This window comes from Ochotona curzoniae, unplaced genomic scaffold, assembly GCF_017591425.1.
Source record: "Ochotona curzoniae isolate NIBS_2020 unplaced genomic scaffold, NIBS_Ocur_1.0 patch53, whole genome shotgun sequence".
Taxonomy (NCBI): domain Eukaryota; kingdom Metazoa; phylum Chordata; class Mammalia; order Lagomorpha; family Ochotonidae; genus Ochotona; species Ochotona curzoniae.
Window position 1 is genome coordinate 1 of NW_024467032.1, and position 20,337 is coordinate 20,337.

A 20,337-nucleotide genomic window follows, 5' to 3' on the forward strand; every position below is an offset into this window, starting at 1 on the left:
CTTTTAATTTACTTTATATGTGTGTGGTTAGTTTCCTCCTTGGGTTTAATGTTTTATATTTGCTTGAAGGAAAAGAAACGGTTTTGAGGTGAATGTTTACCCCCTTGGCCCTCTGCATCGCATCAGGAATGGGCTCACCATAGAGTCAGGTGCCTTTCATCCTCCCAAGCTGGAGGCTGACGGTGAGGAGTGCGCAGAGGGGCGTACAAGAGGCTCCTGGGCCCTGAGGCTTCTCTGCTGAGGGGTAAGACAGGGAGCAAGCAGAGCCAGGTCACTGTGTCTATTTTCCTGGATTCCTCTCCTAAGAGCTGCTGGAGTCTCTGGAGCCTTTGGGTCCCCCCCACCTGTAGGATAGGGGTCAACTCTCTATAACCCTGTTTTGGGGTTCAGAAACAGAACAGAAAAGTGGAAAGATTCTGACCACTGTATTGTCTGTGATGGTCTGTCTGATCTTCAGCTTTGCCATCTGTCTCTGTAAGGAAGATCCGTGTGGCCTCCCTGACTTTGAAGATGTTGTGTAAGATTTATGGGGGGCACTGGCCACACAATAGCTATGCATTTTCATCAAAGGGCCTTTCAAACCAAACTCGTTATGACTGCTGCTAATTTTCCTGTTATCAATATTTCCTTAAACATCCTACCACAGTGATCTCGATTCCCTCCTTAAACTAAGAGTTAGTTAAGTCTTAATGTGCCTAGAGAATCTTTTGGTTGTTGTTTGTTTCTAGCTTTATTACACTGCAGGTAGATTCTAACTCTCACTTTGTGTAATTCAATAAAATTCCTTCACCTTTTCTTGGAGGTCAAGTTAGGGTCAATCTTTACAATTATTCTATAGTACTGGAAGAGATGAATGCACATATACAGGAGAGGCCAGGGCATCAGGTCCAGCTTATGTATCAAGTTATTCAGGTTCTGTAAACCAGCGCAACACCAGCTGTGAGTCGTGGATCTTTATCTATCTGTCTTTGGCCAGAAATTGGGCCAAAATACCTGGAAAGTATCAAGCAAATTGATGGGATAATTTTATGCCGGTTAAATGTAGATACTCCAGTCTGGAACACAGGCGTTTGAACGAGTGGGCCAGATGCTTACCCTGTGTGTGTGTGTGTGTGTGTGTGTGTGTGTGTTCATTGCTGCTCTGCCCTCTTGGGTGTGGTTGCAGCGGCTAAGAAACTCGCATAGGTCTTACATTAGCACCTGCGATTTTATTTCCATTATGTCTTTGAGGGGGTGAATGTCTGAATCAAGATGTGCTTTCCCTCACTGGCCATTCCTCTTCTTCCTCTTGTAGCAGCACATCCATGTTCCTGACGCCAGGGATAGCTGCACAGTCCATATCTCCAAAACCTTTCCCTGAGGATTTGTAGACAATCAAACTTGTTTGTTTGGGGGTAGGGGGTACGTTATGGATGGGAATGGTTTCTGTGTTTGTGGCAAACAGACCACAAACACAGACCATGCCAGAGAATATACTTGGCAAGAAGCAGGTATTTTACAATGCAGGGGGCAGAGAGGAACTTGGTCTTGGATGACATTTTTAAAATTCTAGACCTAGCCTCACCAAAATCCCCTTTGACCTCTGTATTTTTAAACTAGGGAGGCGAGTAAATTTGTCTTATTGGTTGTTTACAATTACAAGGCTATTAATGGCAACTCTGGTTTATCGAATTCTTACTTGAAGAAAGGAATTCATCACATTGTGGTAAAACGGAGACAGCCATTACTGTTATTATTGGTCTGTAACTTGAAGGTGGCGTATGTCTCTAGGTGAGAGTAATGCTTGGATGCTGGATTTATGACAGCTCAGTCACCATGACAAGGCAACCAAGCTGAAAGGACCCACTGCTCAGACCCTGGTGTGCACCACCTTTTTTTTGGACCACCTGTAATGCCTCATCCATCACCCAAACCTCCCCTGGGTGCGCCTCTAATCTCTTCCCCACATCTCAGCCAGAGGGCACCTTCCAAAGCACAATTTTGATGACAGTTCTCTCCAGCTTAGGACTTGTCTTTGTTCCCCATTCCTGTACCGGTCAAGTTCAACTTCCTTCACGTGAACCTCCTTGAGCCCCACCTACCCCTTGTGCTTCTCTCTCCTCCCTCTCCTGGCTCGCTATCCCCAGCTGCTCAGGAAGTCCTCATCTAGCACATGCCCCACTCTACCTGGAGGAGTTTTCCCACTTTGCTTGGGTGACTTTCAGTTCTCAGCACAGATGCTGCCTTCTTGGGGAACAACTTTCGATGCCCCTCTAGGAGCTCCTGTCCAGGTAGTCTGTTGGTCACCATACTGTGTTTCTGTTAGGGCACGCCACTCTCACCCATTTATTGATCCCTGAACCTTTCCACCTCTGGAGTCTCCAGTTATAACACAGCACCTGACGCCCAACAAGTGCTCTATAAATATTTGCTGAATGATTTTATCATTTATAAGGCAAAATCGCACACATATCAATAAAACATCGTTTCCTACATGCATATATGAGTGTCTAACTTGGTTATTTTTTTGTTATTGTAGCTTATTTGTGTGACAGTAATTTCATTTTGAGACAACTTACAAATGTTTCATCTAGGATGTGATTTCATGAATTACAGAATCTGTGCCAATTTTCTAGGCAAACTGCTGTAACTCTGTTACATGAGATGGAGTGGGGGAGCAGTGCTTTAAAAATAGCTGACCGGATATCCCTCCTGGTGGCCTGGGTTATGTAAAAGTATTTTGTGTTAAGCCAATGCTGCACAATGGATCACTGAGCTTTGAAAAAGCGCTTTGGGGTCCTTTTTCAGTGTTAAATATCTGCTTATAAATGGGATCAGACTGAAATTCTCCTGGAAAAAGGATACAATGTTCCAGCGTTATCATTTTTTAACTTTAGCTATTTACAAAATTTCAATGTTAAACTGATTTGATTTTTTATAAAATCCTTTAACCACTTAATGAGGAAAATCAGATTCCTATTAAGAAGAGTACTTAGATTTGGGCTTACCATGTTTTTGCATTGGAAAAAAACTTGTGGTTAGTAGCTGGAGTTAGATTTATTTCAATTTTTAAAAGTCGTTTGGTAGGGGCAGCATTGTGCAGTAGGTTAAGCTGGCACTTGGAATGTCCACATTCTATATCAGAGTGTCTGTTCAAGTCCTGGCTATGCTGCTTCTGTTCCATCTCCCTGCTCATGTGTCTGAGAAGGCAGCAGATGATAAATGGAATCCCTGTCACTCATGTAGGAGATGAGGATGAAGTTGCTGGCTCCTGGTTTTACTTAATTCAGATCTGACTGCTGGGTTGATTTGGGGAATGAACCAATGGGTGAAAGATCTCTCTTCTTTCTCTCCCTCCTTTTCTATCACTTTGCTGCTCGGCCTTCCAAATAAATAAATAAATAAACAAATAAATAAATAAATAAATAAATAAAATCCAAAAGGTAGCTTGGGAACACTGTTCCTGTGGGCCTCATTAAAATAAATCACAGAGATTGCTGAGTGAGTGTTCGTTATGGACCATGTTCCTAGGCACTGTGGATTAGATGGAGGTGAGTCCATGGTCCTATAGCATGCTTGATTAGAAAGCTCATTAAGATCAAGATGAAACAATTAGATTGATCTAATTCCAGAAATGTGGGGAATTAGATACGTAGTGGGTGAGTGTGGATCCTGGGACAGAACAGAGCAGAGGGCAGAGATGTTGGCAAAAGAAGATACAGATGAGCAGATTGTGAAGGAGCGGAAACGCAGGAAGCAGAGATCCCAGGTGAGAAAACACCCAGGGAACAGCATGCAGAGGTTGGGTATCTGGGCAGGAATGGGAGAAGCAGAAAGCTTAACTGAGTTGCTACTGTTCCTTCCATGGAAAGCCGGCCAGGTAACCACATTGTTAACTCTACATGTTCTAATATAACTTAACATTATCCATGAGAACTGCCCCAAGCCCTAGATGTAGATGCTTATTTACCTTCCAACCCACCCGGTTTTCATCACTAGAACTACATCACCGAGGTAGCTAACTTAAGAGAAGAACTTCATTCAGCCTGCAGTTACGGCGGTTCAAGAGCATGGAACCTGTGTTGGCTTTGTTCTGGGGAGCGCCCATGCAGATGACAGATGTGGCTGGCAATGATGAGAGCACAGGTCAGAGCGTGTCGTCATATCTCCAGTAGGTAGCACAGATGGGTGATGGGGTTTCCTCCTTTTGTAAAACCCCTCTCGTGAGAACTTGAGTAATCCCTTAGGAGGACAGACACACCAGAACCACTTCCAGGGTTCCACCTCCCAATACCACCGCTCTACAAATAAGCCTTCAACCACATGAATCCACAGGGCACACCCACACCATAACTTGGTCATTTAGTTACAGAAAATTCGATGTCTTGTGTTGCAAACCAGGTCCCAGCGGGGAGAAGCAGAAAGGGTGACTAATACTCTTCTACTCACTCTGGTCAGCAGCTTACAAACCACACCTATTCTTCAGGGTTTTTTCCTACTGAACTTTGGGCAGATTCCTTGTAAGAGATGCTCACTCCTTTAATACTAAGCACCTCTTCTAGTGTCCCAAAGGTTTTGAATTCTAGTCCCAAAGAGGTGATACCCATAGGTAGGAAAGCACCCCCTTCTTTTCCATGGCTGGAGGTTCTACAAGGGAATCCCAAGCACCATTTTCATCAGAATCAACTGGAATGTTACAGGTATGGATCTTCAGCCCACACTGTAGACTTCATGAAACAGAATCCCTGGGGGTTCAGCCAGGAAATCTGGATTTTCATATAAGAGCACAAAGGGCCCTCGTCAACACCCAGTGTCCTTTTGCTTTTCCTCTGTCAACAAAGAACATTCAGTTTCTTATATGAAGATAATAATTGCTCTAATGGGATAAGGCCCTCTAATGGCTGGTATCAACATGGATGAACAGTTGTAAAAGGACATACTTGTAATATAAAAAAAAATAGAGGGAGAGTGGTACACGGTATAAGAAATTAAATGAAATGCCTATTCTCTCTGTATTTGAAGATGAACACATCTTAAACCTACATTTGACTCTGCTTATAGAGTAGTAATCATTGTTTGGTCTTATACTGAAGAGCAAGAGCATTTGTAAGATTACTTTCTCTTTTATAAAAGATCTATTTGTTTTCTTGAAAGAGTTATAGAGTGAAGGATACACACACACACACACATCCTTCTTCCATCCATCAGCTGGTTCACTCCCCAAATGGCCACAACAGCAAGAACTGAGTTGGTGCAAAGCTGGGAGCCAGAAGCCTCTTCCGGGTTCTCATCTGGATACAGGGGCCCATTCCTCCTTGCTTTCTCAGGCCATTAATAAGGAGTTGAATCAGAAGTAGAGTGTCCGGGGCTAGAACACGTAGCCATATAGCTTGCTGGTGCTGCAGCAGAGGACTAACCTGAGACTGCAGTGTGCCAGCTCTGACTGCTTTTTTATACTCGGCTAAAAGTTAGCCAGTCCCTATGGGAATTTTTTTCTGATGTTGGAGAGTGGCTATTACCATCACAAACCAATTACCTGGGGTAACTGCCGAGAGTCTTGTGACAGAATACTTCAAAACATCTATCCTTTGTTTACTTGATAATAAACTAAGTCTTGCATTTGGCCAAAAGATTTTAGATTTTACAAGTTAGTTGACTGAATCCACTTCTAGAAAGAAATTAAACCTAATGTCAAAAGTCCAACAAGGCAGCTCTGAGAAATCAGGGTCAAGAATATGCCCACAAGTTTGGAGGGAATTTTTCCAAGGTTTACCTAATGAAAAAAACAAACGTGTCTTCTTCTGTAGTAAAAATGTTCAGTTTAGTTTGTGTGGCTCTGGGTATGAACTTTAAGAATGTTTAAGTTTTGATTTTGTGCTTTCATTAATTTGATTTATTACACTTTCATATTTATTAAAGTTATTTGAAGTAGTTACATAACTTATTGTTGATAGAGAAAAAAGGTAAGCCCAATAAAGGAAAAAAAGCATTAATAAAAAAAGACTTAGAAATGGTTATTGAAATACAATGGCCTAGAAAAACATATTTGCCAGTCCCTTTTGTATAGCAAGTGAGTGCTGTAACTTTCCAAGGCACATGAATGTGCTTGGCAAAAGCTGACATCGAATAGGCATGCAAGTTTACCCCAATGTACATTCTAAGTCCACCACGGTTTTTCACTAGGTGCTAGATATAGTCGCTCTTACTATTAACTGGGCTGACACTCATACTACAGGTATACAAAATCAAAGTGCCCTACAGTTTTGTGATAAGCAATGATTAATCAGTAACTCACTTCTCACATTCTCCAGTCCATCCCGGGTAACTGCCAGGTAAGTTTCCCCGGCAAAGGCTTACCCATGTGCACTTGCCAGCCTGAATTTGCTGCTTCTGAGGGTTCGTCTCTTTCCACGTGTTCCCAAAAGAGGTTTCTTGGCGGGTAGAGGTTGCTGACCCACTAGTCCTGCTGGCCAGACTATTTTTTGGATTCCTGACCCCTTGCCATGGATTTTAGGTGGCAAGCAATAGAAATTATTTAGGCTAACACAATGATAACAAAGGAATTTGTTGGAATGGCATGGGGCAGTACACAGAAATTGAAGAAAAGTTAAACAAACATGCCTCAGAAAAGACCTGCCCCAGGGCAGTTGTGAGGATAAGGTACAAGAACTAACAGAGATTTTGCAGGGCACTGCATTGCTGTCAGTATGAATAAGCTCCTTGCACTTTGGGCTAAAGATTCAAATTCCTGGGAGAGGGCACTTGTCTGACTTGGCTTAAGGCATGTGCCCAACCCATCGGCTAAGAGACTAACAAATATGATGGGAGAGTAGTTTAGTCAAATAAAATTGAAGTGCTACCACCATAAGTTGAAAGAAATAACAGCCAGAGGAAGTGGACTGATGTCTGAGGCACCGTGGCAGCTGTGTCCTTGGTTTCCGTGGGCTGGGCATGCTGTCTCATCTTTGTGATCATTTTGATCATGTTTGACAACCAGCAAATTTGAGACAGCCTTCACCTTGTGTTCTTCCAGATCAAGTACAATTCCAATGCACCCTGCACATGGGTTTCCCTCATTTCTACCCAGTGTTCTGTCTGGTCACTGGTTTCCATATTTCCACCAACTGCACTGTCCCCTGGGGCTTTCAGACATGACAAGGTCTCCTTTGATCTCTTTTCTTTCTTCACATCAATGGATGTACTTGCGTGTATTTATCTTGTCTAACATAATATTTTGACATCTGTCTACACCATGGAATGGTTCTATCAGGCTAATTGTATATGTATTGTCTCATGTTTGTTGTGTAAAGTCATCATGATGTAAATTAACTGGACTAAAGTAAAGTAAATGCAAAGACTTGAATCCGGGGCTCTGCTAGGTAAAACTGGATGACGATTTTGTCAGTCAGTGCCAGATACTACTGCCCACATTCATGAACATTCCCTGGGCTCCTATCAGGTGCCAGCACATGGTCTAAAGTACTCATACACAGCACTGTGTTTATTCACCACAGCAATCCTAGAGACTCATATTATGATCCCCATTTCATCAACAAGAACAGAGCACATCTTAGCTACCCAAGGTCACACAACTAGTTCTAGGTGGAATGGATTTTGTAATGATAAACTTCCCAAGAGAGTATGGATCTACAAAAAGCTTTGTGTGAGAACAGCATCCTCACATTAAACGTGATGAGGAATAATGTATTGAGACTTCAGGGGAGAAGTACAACTGGAATGAGCCATTTGGAAGTTTTATTGTAACCTGCAGCTCTACACACTCTCAGGAGGCTCTAGTCTGAGGCTGTTGATGACTGTCCCTTAGGCAGTCATGGTACATCACAGTGGCTATGATGGACACAATCATCCCAATTTATCTATGGAGTTAGAAAATATTCCAAAAGATATGCTTCATGCATGTTGAATCAATTGGAAAATTGGAAGCCAAAATGAGCTTTATATCAACAGCAACAAAAAACCCACTCTGGATTAATTCAATGAGTCAACAAATTGAAAAAGCAGGACAGGTTCTCATGTATAAACAAGTCAGACTTTGGGAAGCTTTTCTGGCTGCTGCCTTCTGAAGGTGAATGTTGTCCCAACAGACTCCCAAGTAAATCATTTACAGCATGCCAACCAGTGGATGTTGGAATAGCCACTATTAATCTCCTACCTTAATACCAGAAAATGTTGAATGCATTGCAAATATTATCGTCTTAAATTAAAAATTCTTGATATCAAGATAGATCTGATCAATATCTTCTTTCAATAGTGGCTAGTCGAATTTTCAATATTTTCTTGCATTATAAAATATTGGCACGTAAGGATTCTTGCGTCAAGTCTGCTTTTTCCTTCCCCTTCTCTGTATTTGCTTCTAAGGTTATAATGTGGCCATTTCTTAATCTACTGCGATTATAATGCATTCTCATGTTTATCCAGTTACTACTCAACTAGATACATGGAAATTAGTTTAAAACAAACCGATCCTGAAGAATCTAGAAAAAAACACTTAATAGATTCTAAGTGTAAATGTCCCTAGCTTGAAAAATCAAAATAGGACTGAGAGAAGCAAAGGGATAGAATGAGAGGAGAGGATATAAGAAAAGAGAAAGTTGCTCTCGGACAGCAGGTGCACAGCTTCTGAGCCTGATTCACCCTGTATTCATGGTAGCCAGGGCAGAGAGTTTGCTGAAAAATGGAGGCTGATAGAAGCCAGGGTCTTTATATGGAGTAAGCAGTTGACTCACTCCATGCTTATAAGGAGGAATACAAATGGTAAACTTTGCATTTTATGTGTACCTCATCAAAGACCATAAATGCCCAAAGAAAGTTCTTGCTCCATCTGAGGTTCCTTGAATTTATTTTTGGGCTAACCAGAGAAAGTTCAATTGGAAATGGGCAGATTATTACAAAGTTAACACTAGGAAAATTGGTTATTTGGGAACATTTTTAAATTTCAATCTTTAGCTCACAGCAAATAATATCATGGATTAAATAAGAAAATGGATAGGAGGCATTAATTCAAATTATAGTTAACAAGCTAGGTTTTGAAATTATTCAATTTTCTTTTTGCTTCTCAATATGTAAATTGTGGCCATTATTTTCCAATTGGAACATGTTCCAAATTAAAAAGAAAAATTTATACCAGTTGCTTTAATGAGTAAGTTTATAAGTCTCCTCTAAAAATCATACATCAAAGCAATGAAATTCATCATGGCATTATTAAAAATTAGACTTAACTTTAAATCATGATGTGCAGTATGATACATGAATCATTCATTTTAAAAGACTATTTAATGATGTGAGAAACAATACAGAATGTCAAAAAAGTAGTGCAAATGTAAAATATATAACATCTGATTTGAGTTTCATACAAAATTTTAACAGTGGCTATGGTGATTTTACACAAGGGGTGATTTTTGTTTGGCTTTTACACTAATTTATGCATCTTAAATATTCCTGAATAACATTTATTACATGGATTGTTAGGCAGTAAAGGTCAACTCATAAAGAATACCTATGTCCAGTCGGATAATTAGTTCCAGTAATTCATTTTTAAATTTCCCAAGGATTTGTTGTCTACTTGAAAGATACTGGAAGAGTTTCCTTAACAAAGAACACTGCAATGAAGGTACTCAGCAAATGTCTACAAAAAGAGGTTTAGTCTGTTGGTCTTGTTGTACCTACTCACAGGGAATGGAATTTGAGGGACACTGTTCCAAGATTGTTTTCGTGATCTTTATTTTAAACACATGTCAACGAGCTCTACATCATAAAGAAAGAATCACATTGTTAATACTAAATACTAAATCATATGTTCTCTCTGATATAAGGCAACCTCCTTGCAAAATACAAGAACAACGGTCCTTTTAAAACTGTTTTTGCTATGTCTCATGGGTTTTGATATTTTCGTTTTTATTTTCATTTCTTCAAAATTTTTTTCTCTTATTAAACTCTTCATTGACTCATAGGTCATATAGTAGCATCATTTTAAGATTTCTTATTTTCTTTTTTTATTTTTCAGTGACACATTGGTCATTCAGTAACATGTTATTTAACCTCATGGGATTGTAAATTTTCTATTTTTTCTGCCTGTTGTTGATTTTGCATTATGGCTTTTTCATTTAAGAGGATGTATAGTAACTGTGTAATAGAAACTGTCATATCCAGATGTGAAGATACAATGCAGTATGCATCTCTACTTCCAAATCAAAGATGGACTCTCAATGAAACTGTTAAATATATCTTGACAATAGGATGCTGGACTCTCTGCCATTGTCCATACCTACAATGTCAGGATACACTTAAATAACAGAATGATAGACTTGTGACTGTTTAGGAATGACTATACTACTGTAATACTATAAGAGAAATCAGTGTGGGGAAGGAACCTGGGGAGAGGGAAAGGGAAATCCCAGCATCTAACAAAATAGTAATAATAATAATCATAATTGTAATAAAAGGAAAAGAATAGAAATATCTACAATTAAGGCATTTGGTAATCTCACCATAAACAGGATGAGATTGTTGGTTGAGCTATGGCATCATAGTGTCAGGGACGGAGCAAAGTAAATAGGTTGCTCATTGTTTATTGGGGATGATGGTAAGGGAGGAGGCCATTTCTGCTGATGTTTTCAAATAAAGTTATTAGAAAATACCAGCAGCATGGAATGTTCTGAATAATATTTTCGAAAAAGAGCCTCCTTAATATGCTTCAGGAAGGACTAGGTCACCAAATAAAAGCAGAATTACAGGAGTATAAGGTGCATGTTTGGATTGCTGCTTTTCTGATATTGAAACATTCCTCTCTCAGTAATACTTGGCATTTGTGGAATGCTTGGCTGTGTGCAAGATGTGTTCAATTGCATTATTTCTAGAAGCCAGAAAGGCAGATTCTATCTGCCGCATTTTATGATGCGTTTCGGAATGCGAGTGTTTTGCTCCTGACTATCACGACAATGTCTTTGCTCTGGCATACACCAACGGGTGCTCGGCACCGCCGTGTGCTGGCTCTCCAGCCCCAGATGACCTTGTCTGCATGTCTGCCCCTGCCGATCTGGCGGTGCTCATGCTGGTCAAACGGACTCAGAGCAGTCTGCCTTTGCAAGGCCTGAGCAGGTCACTGTGAAGCGACACTGTGGGTGCTTCCACCCACAGTTTGTGACACTCAGCTGACCTACCTCATAGTCTTCTGCCTTTGCCACAGTAACTAGAGAGCATGAGTTTCTGCATAGAACATGTTGTCTCGCATGTAATAACCTTATCTTGAGAGGCTGCACATATAGCTCATCCTTAGTTTAAGCACTTTTTGGAGAAGATTGAGGAATCTTTTGTTTCCAAAATGCCCAAATAAGGAGAATGCAGTCCAGGAGTAAAAGCTGGAGCTTGGCTACTAATTACTGGCACAGGCTGGAACTGGAGCATAGGCTTAGAAGAAGGTACACGCAGAACCTACGAATTCTTTTATTTTTTGTTTATTCTTACTTAAAAGGCAGATTTAAAGCTAGAAAATCCTACTGCAATTATCTATGTAATTATTTAAGCCTCATGAGGACAGGAGAGTTCATGCTAGTATCATCTACCTTTGTTCCTAGCATTCAGATCTATAAGCCATTGCATCATAATCTATGAAAAAGTATCTGAATGAAGCATTAAATATTTAATCTGAAGACAAATGTTTCATTTTTATACCAATGGGTTAAAGAATTGACTAGCTTTAAACTGATCTTTTAGTTTTGGTGTTTACTAAGATGCTGGTCCAATTCCATAAACATATACGAAGGGCCAGCAATACCAAATGTAATGCTGTAACGGAACCACAAAGATGGACAAAGCATGACACGTGTGTTTCAGGAGCTCTGTAAGGAACATAAAAAACACCCTTATATGCAACTGGATGCAGAGTCAAACAGTATTTCAATAGAGGCAGGCATTTGATGTAAAGGTAAAGATGCCAGCTGGGCTCCCTACATCCCATATCTGAATGTCTGCCTTAGACACTTGCCTCCAGTTCCTGATTTCAACTGCCTGCTAATGCACAACCCTGGAAAGCAATTGGCATGGCTTGGGAGGTTGGATCGCTGCCACCTATGCGGGATACTGTGCTCTAAGTTCCTCGCTCCCAGCTCAGTCTCAGCAAAGAGCTGTTGTCCACCCATGGAGAGGGAACCACCAGATGCGAGTACTTGCCCTGTCTCTCAAATAAGTAACAATCAGAAAAGCATATATCAGCAATGAAGATTAATAGATGTTTTGACTACAGAATGAAAAGCCTGTCAAAAGTCACTCATCTTTTATAATCATTTTGTTTTGTTTATTTCTTTGAAAATATTAGACCCTAGTTTGTGGTGAGTATTTTAATTGTTGACTGGTTGTCTGTTTTTCAGTGTGTTGCATTTTTATGTTTTTTTTTTTAATTTGTTTGAGAAGCAGAGTAATGGGGGAGAGAGGGATAGGGAAGAAGAGATCTTCCACCTGCTGGTTTCCTCCCCAAATGGCTGTGCAGGGAGGACTGTCCATGCTGAAGCTTGGAGCCAGGAACTCCGTCGGGCTCTCCCACTGGGTAGCAAGGCCCCAAGTGCCTGGGCTCTCTTCCACCACTGCCTCTCCAGAAACATTAGCAGGTTGCTGCCTGGAAGTGGAAAAGGTCGCAATCCTGATCTTCAATAGGGGCTGCCTACAACACCAGAGCAAGCTTACCCTCCAGTCCCAGGAAGCCAGTCCCCGAGAAGTGCCAACCTACAAATAAGTCTTTGTAGCCATTTAAACATTACAGTTAGAATAATGAATTTTAAAAATGTTCATCGGTCTATTTTTAGGTGAAAAAAGCAGAATGAGAACAAATTGAAAAGGGAACAAACCAAAGCTCTAACAGTAATTATCTTCAGTTAATATTCTATAGATCTTATTTTCAATTTTTGTACTTTAAAATGATTTCTAATTTTATGCAACACACTTAACTTTTTAAAGAAGTTAGCATGTGAACTCTTCAGCTTTGCCAATATTATGCATAAAGAAACAGCATAAAATTATCCTATCATCCTGGTTGAACAAAGAAAACAAATATCTCCCCTTGCTGTCTTGGGTGGCTCCAGTCCCACTTTGTCATTTGATACAAAGGGACAATGTTACGACTTGCCATTTGTGGAAAGTTTTCGTTAGGAAGTTCATGTAACAACAAAAATATCCTGATGGGAAAAAATTTTCAGTGACCTGACTGTTTTGACTATGTAATGACAAATCCTCCAATGTTTCTAAATACACTTGAACTACTTTCTAAACATTGCAATCACGTCTCTGAAAAGCCAATTTAGAAAGACAATCTAATTAACAAATGTGAACCTTCAAAATTAAAAATGGACAATTCCTAACTTACCCAAGAAAATTGCCAGAAAAATAGAAGATTATTACATGGTCGTATTTTAAATACCCTTGAAGAATGAAGACTTAAATTTTTTTTTAAGGGAGAGAGGGAGAGAGAGAGGAATCTTCTGTCTACTGGTTCTTTCCCCAATGCTTGCAACAACCAGGGCTGGGCCAGGCTGACACCAGGAGCCCAGAAGCCATTCTGGGTCTGCCATGACGATGACAGGGATCCACGTCCTTGGAATGTCACGTGCTGCACTGGAGTGTACTCATTAACAGGAAGCTGCAAACAAGAACGGGGCAGGGATTTGGACTGAGGCACTCCAATAAGGCAGACGGGCATTCCACACGGTATTTTAAAGGCTTGGCCAAATACCCAACCCCTGTACATCCTTAAATTGTTGCCTCACTGCAATAGCCAATCCCAAAAAACCCAAGAAGAGAGCTCATTTGCTAAAGGTAAGTGTCTGGAACTTTATATGTACACATACATATGAAGCCACTTCAAAAGCTTATGGAAAAACATTCTTCATGACCTTTTAAAACAACTATACTTTAAAATTGTCATCTATATTTATTTCAAAGGCACACACACACACAGGAGTAGATAGAAGTGAACTAGTACATGGAAGAGATCTATTTAAGTGTTGCAACAATATGGCTGGGCCAAGCCAACGCCAGGAGCCCAGAAGTTACTCTGGGCTTCTTACACAGGCGGCGGGGACCCAGGTACTTGAGCCATTATCTGTTGCCTCCAAGATGCAAGTTAGCATGAAGCTGGACTGTGAAGCAGAGCTGGCACTTGAACCTAGGCACTCTGATATGGCATTTGGGACTCCCAAGGAGTGTCTTAATCCTTGTACCAAACTGCTGTGCCCATAATACTTTAAGTTTCTTTGCATAATACCTGCTGTGATATATGGAAATGTTTTTGGTGACTGGATGCATGTGAAGAGCATTGGAGATGACCTGGACTTTTCACCTGTATATCCATTCATCTGTACCAAGTGAACCACACTGGCTCTCTTAGTGGAGGCAGGTTGAACCTGCTCTGCTGACCTGGGCCGCCTCACCTCCTCTCCTCTCCTAAGGAGCTCTCCACCTCCTGCAGGTCCTTACCAGCACTTCAGTTCCCCATACTTATAGCTCTCAGATCCTGAGGCCCCATCAGCCAGGATAAGAGCTTTGTGGCTCTGCTGCTCATTCCTGCCCTGGGCCTTACAGCCACACTGGGCGACTACAGACTCAACCCAAAGAGAGCAGGGAGAGAAAGACAGAAACACAGCAACATGAACAATGATGGAAAAGGATATTTTTATCGCACTGCTGTGCGTGTGGACTCATGCCCAAGCTACAGTGTGAATTCATGGCTAATGCAATGCACCATCTCTCTTAAGAAATTGGTTTTAGCGTAAACATTAAAATTATCATCTAGAGCATACATGGCTGTGGATACTTTCCATTCCATCTAGCAAATATTTCCAACCTTAAAGTAGCATGATTGTGATGAACCTGCACTGTCTGTGGCAACATAACTCCCTTCTCATCATCCACTGTACCTCTGTAAAGACAAAGCAGTGAGCGGATCCCTACAGGAGTGTGCTTGTGGGTGAATAAGGTCAGGTCAGGTGTAAAGTGTTTCCTTTTTTTTCCCCTACAGATTTCCCTGGGTCTTGCTTTTACTCTTGGCAACCAAGGGTGACACAAATGTAAGTGTCCTGCCCATTTTCCACCTGGGAGAGTCGCTGGCCTGGACCAGTTCAGGGTGCATTTCCTAGGGCTGGCTGGCTCTGTGTCCTGCATTAGTCTGTGTGCCCATTCAGAAGGGCTTCCTTGCCCACCTGTCCTGCCACTGGAACCTCTGCTCCCTGCTCTGAGGTCTGTCTTCTACTTCATCAGGGCTGGGCTCGTAGGTGCTCTGCTTCACCTAGCCAAGGCCTACAGCTCCTGTCCCAACCTCTCCTTCTGCCTTTCAATAATGAAAACAGCATAGCTGTAGCTGACACGTAAAAGCTGGCGAGTTCCTCCGCACCACGCATTGTGCTGAGTGCCTTATCAACTTCAGTGTATTGTCACCATTTTCAGATAAGGAAACAGACCTGTTTAACACTAATTTGTTCAAGGTAACTCTAAACCTGGTGCCTGCCCGGACCTAGCCTTTTCTCCAGGTATTTACTGTTTTCATGTAATTTTTTTTTCTTCAAATGCATCAAATACTCATCTTCTGATAAGATACAATTCCAGTGGAGCTCTAAACACTGCAGCCCAGGCTGACCGTTTCAAATTTCTGGAAAAAAAATTGCAGAGATATTTAGGCACAACTTGTGCCTTAAACTTTAGTCATCCTGAAAACTTTATTTCTTGTGACAGATGATCAGAGTGTGTTCCACTCACAGCTATGGCCTTGTACCTCATAGCACCTTTATCTTCATGCCGTTTGTAAAGAACTATGATTAATAGGACAGTGACCCCATGTGACAATTAAAACCATTGCTCACTCAAATTAAGATATGCTAGAAGTGTAAAACACAGATCCTAAAGACTCAGCGTAAAGAAGGCAGTAAAATGTTAGTTTATGAAGTTTTTCGGTGAGAATTATTCACACATACTCTGGATTACTGAGATAAATGAGATACATTAAGATTAATTTCACCTTTGTCAACTTTCAAATGTAGTTAGTGGAAATTTAAAAGTATACATATGGTGCATTGTGAAGGCTTGCATAATATTTATAAACCTAGAGATGTATATACTAAAAGTTCTAAAGTCTGTAAAGTAGAAAATTATAAAACCCGTAAAATTTAATTTAGCTTTAACTAGGAAATATACCTCAGGTCAGCGGTGTTCATCAGGAGTTGCAGGAGTAACTCCAGGAGGAATGGAATGGCCCCTTACAAGTGGCAGAGAGAACCTCTTGTGAGAGAAACTGAGCCGGAAGAAGAGCTTCCTATCCTAATTCAACTAGTTGTGTCACCATAAAATCAAGCTTCTTTTCAATGCTTTCTGCTAAGAGCAAAGAGTTTCCTGTTATAGTAAGAGAGCTTTGTTAGCAAATCCTAATTCTCACTGATGTGTAACTATGATATTTTTATTATAGAAGTTATGTTCCTGCTAAAATTATACACAATGATTGTCAGACAGACAACTACCCACCAAACTCCACCCACTTCATTTGGTAGCTTTGATCTATCTCACTTCCTTGGTCAGAGGGCTTCTCAACTCTCTTCGTAAAACGCCTTAACACAAGGGCAGAATGTCACAGACTAATGTTTGTACAGCCCCATTTATACGTGGAAGCTTCAATTCCCAATATGATAGGATTTGGAGATAAGGTGTCTAGAGGAAATACCTCATGAAAAATCCAGGCAGGATTAGTTTACTTGTAAGAAAAGACCAAGAGCAGGTGCTTCCTTGCTCTGCCTTGGGCGATAGACTGAGCAGGCACCAGTGTGCAGCCTTCAAAGATGACCTTGACTGACATCCTACCATGCCAGCTCCCAAACTTCCAAGTATCCCGAACTTCGCATTTCTCTATAGCAGCTATAGCCAAGACAAATACTCTCAGCAAATTCTAAAAAAGTGTAATTGTGGTTTTGTACTTAATACTCATTAATTATTTAGGACCAAATTTCATCACTCGAGGTTTTGGCAACCATATAATCATGGTGTGTGTGTGTGTGTGTGTCTCAGGTATATTCAGGCCCTCGTGTGTCAGTTGTATCTGTACAATGAGGACAGTCAGGAGGTCACCTTCCCATCACATACCTTCCAGTTGTCCAGGTTTTCAGAGATGAAGACAACTGAGAGAGACCAAGTAACTGTTCTGGGTGTTGGTGATAAGGCTGATAAGAAAAACCCTGTTTGGTTAAGAAAATGACGTAATCCTGGTTTGCTCATTTCCCCAAGCAGAGGTGAAATAATGACCTACAGTGAAAATCTGTTATGATTAGGGAGTTTAGACTAAGGCCAGATGTCAACTTTGTGGAACAACACTGCTGTGAGACCCATGTTTTCACCGATCTTGGAAAGTCTCAAACTGTATGTGCACAGCCTGAAGGCCACAGCACAAACATGGCCAAGTTCATACAGACCAAGGACGGAGGGACCTTCCCGGGTCACACAGTGCTGTCGTCGGAGTCACACCTCCCAGGTTTCAGTGCTCAGATACATTGCTGCATTTAATGAAGTTACTCTTAATTAACACTGGGGCATTTAAGATTGCAGTATTACTTAAAACACAGACATTTTATAAGGAAACCAGTGACAGATCTCATGTAATTCAAAAATGTTTTCTGGGTTCACGCATGGAAAAAGCTACTTCAACCTCAGGGATACTCAAGAAAGGTGACACTTAGTTTGGTCTTTGGGATGGAGCTGGTTGGCTTTGTTGATTTTGACCCCAGCCTCATCAAACAGACATGCAGTGTTTGGAGAAAATGAGCAGTGGAGGGGATAAAGGAGGTTGATGTGGAGCATGGAAGGAAGCATAGTTGGTTCCACTTTAGTCTTTTCCAGGCTACTCTAAGACCCAAGTCTGAGTAATTTATAAAGAGAAGAAATGTACTGCTGACAAGGACAGAGAGCAGCGTTTCTGTTTGCAGAACTGTGTGAACAGTGCGCAGTTTGCTAAGTGACAGTGGGGCTTCTTATCTACACGCAAAATGACAAAACCAGGTGCCATGAATAGAAAATTCTTCCAAGGTCAAAGGACTTGAAATTTAAGCTGTAAAACTTTTTATATATATATAATGCAAAAGGAGAGGATCTCTTGAACAGATAAAACAAAGAAAGATGAATAGAGATTATACTGAAAAAAGTGCTTGATATTATCATGTCAATGATTAAATAAAAAGATATATCAAAGATTTGCACAAAATATTTGTTACAATCTAACAAAAATCTCAATATGCTAATAACTTCTAATAGCAGCTGAAGTAATTAAATCCCTAATAGCTAAGCAGGCAGAAAGTTGTACTTGCAATTCACACTGAGGAAAATGCAAATGGCCAATTAAAATATGGAAAGGTTCACACACTCACAAGTCAAAATAAGATGTCACTTCACAGCCATTGCCATCTAACCAGGTGGAGCTTTGCCAAGAATGTCCAGAAGTAGCTGTCCTGGTTTATTGTTGGCTCTACACTATAGGACAATTTGACAAGCCCTAATAAATTAAAAATAGGAACCACCAAATTCTACTTGTTACACTCATACACACTCAGACACGCATTGCAACTGGGCAAAATTAAAATAAAGGTTAACCTTCTTTAGGGGATGGAAAAATGACCTGTGATGTATGTCTGGCTATCATGCAACAGTTATTGCCAGAAACAAATCATGTCTATATAGCGCCCAAATGGATAAAATCCAAGACCACAGTGTTGTGTGATTAAAAAAAGCAGCTTCAATAGGTAGGGATAGTGTCCATTTACCACATCTGAAAGACAACAAAAGAATCATGTTTGTTTGATATGGGCTTTATACCCACAGACACACACAGGCAAACACACATAAATACACAACAGCTTGTACAGGGACGACACACAGGTGTTGCTCGGAAAGTCACAAAGAATATATTTGACTTCTTGTATTCATATATCTTTTTCCTGAAAAGAATCAGATTTGAGAGCAGTTCAAAGCTCATTAACATTTGCACAATCTCAGGGACAGGTGAATCAGGATCTTTCAATCAGGATCTTTCATATTATTTTTTTGGCTGTTTGAAATATTTCCTAATTCCAGTTAATTTATAAATCTAGACATGAACTCTGATGAGACAACGTTCTCCCTAAACCTAGCTACTTTGCAGCTAGAACAGCTTTGAAGCCTCAGGAAGCACTGCCCAGTCAGATAGAGGACAAAGTGGCTGAGAGATTTCAGCACAGGTGGCTTTGCCCCGCAGGCTGTGTGGGCAGACAGATCTACCCTGCCTCAACTCCCTGCGAAGGGTAAGCATCACTGCAAACTCTCCATTCTGGGTTATTTGCAAAATATATCCTTAACCAGAGAAGCACAGAGTCTACAAGTAACGGCCTAAAAGTTAAAAGTGTCTCTCACTGATGCCTTGTTTGAAGTTTTGACTTCATTGCTCATCTATAGAACCTAGAGGTTCTTAATAAAAACCAGACTCCCAGCCTCTTTGCTAGATGCTTCTGGAATAAACGAGCCTTTATTCTAGAGTGCCCACCAGCAGCTGGCCCTGAAAGTTTCAGAATCCCACTGATCCACAGGTGCTTTGCCTCACCCGCCGGCCTCCGTAGGCATTTCAGCTCCCCATTTCACAGTTAAGAAAGCTCAAGGCTCAGGGCAGTCTTGCATAGGAGCAGAGAGATTCTGTGGAGGGTGTGATTTTGGCTCACACAATTCTCAGTTAATTTGTCATTACTTCCCTGTATAAGATGAAGGTACATTTCATGGCTTTAATGACATAGTCTTTACTTAATTCAGCAGGTACAATGGACATTGCAACCCTTAAAACTTTCAATAAAAAGCGATTTCAAGTGGCAGTAACAACAATATAAAGGATTATAATATCAGGAAGTTGCCAAGATTTAGCCAATCAAATCAGAAAGTAACATGTAAAAAATCATAAGAGAACACAAGAATTGAATTGAAAATGGCATATTTAGAGATGTGTGGGCTCATGGAGCATTGCTTTTCCAGGCAGATCCTCACCTAGGTATAATTCCCCACCCCTTTCCCAATCATTCTCCTGTGAGTCAGAGATGTGGAAACCCTGCTCTGGCACTCTCGCTTCGGTCTCCTCCCAACACATACCTCCTTCAGGTCTTCTGCATTTTGGTTTATTGGTTGCTGGTTAGAGCAAGTGACTTGGCTAAACTCTACCCATGATGCCTAGATGTCTTGAGCTGCTTGGACTGGACATTCACAGTCTTTCCAAAGTACACTTTTGTTAGAAACAGCTAACCCAAGAATTACAGAGACTACAACATCCGTTAGAATGTGAGACAACAGGCAACCTAAATACAAAAT

General features: G+C 40.9%; 1 protein-coding gene across 1 annotated transcript in view; it reads left to right on the top strand.

Annotated features, from left to right (window-relative positions):
* Window positions 1-3,679: 3,679 nt before the first annotated feature.
* The window catches only part of LOC121168088 (collagen alpha-4(IV) chain-like), a 141,263-nt gene continuing 124,605 nt past the window's right edge, over window positions 3,680-20,337 (top strand). The window contains exon 1 of the mRNA XM_040997854.1: window positions 3,680-3,748. Within this exon, the coding sequence (XP_040853788.1) occupies window positions 3,680-3,748 (69 nt within the window). The remainder of the gene's footprint in view (window positions 3,749-20,337) is intronic.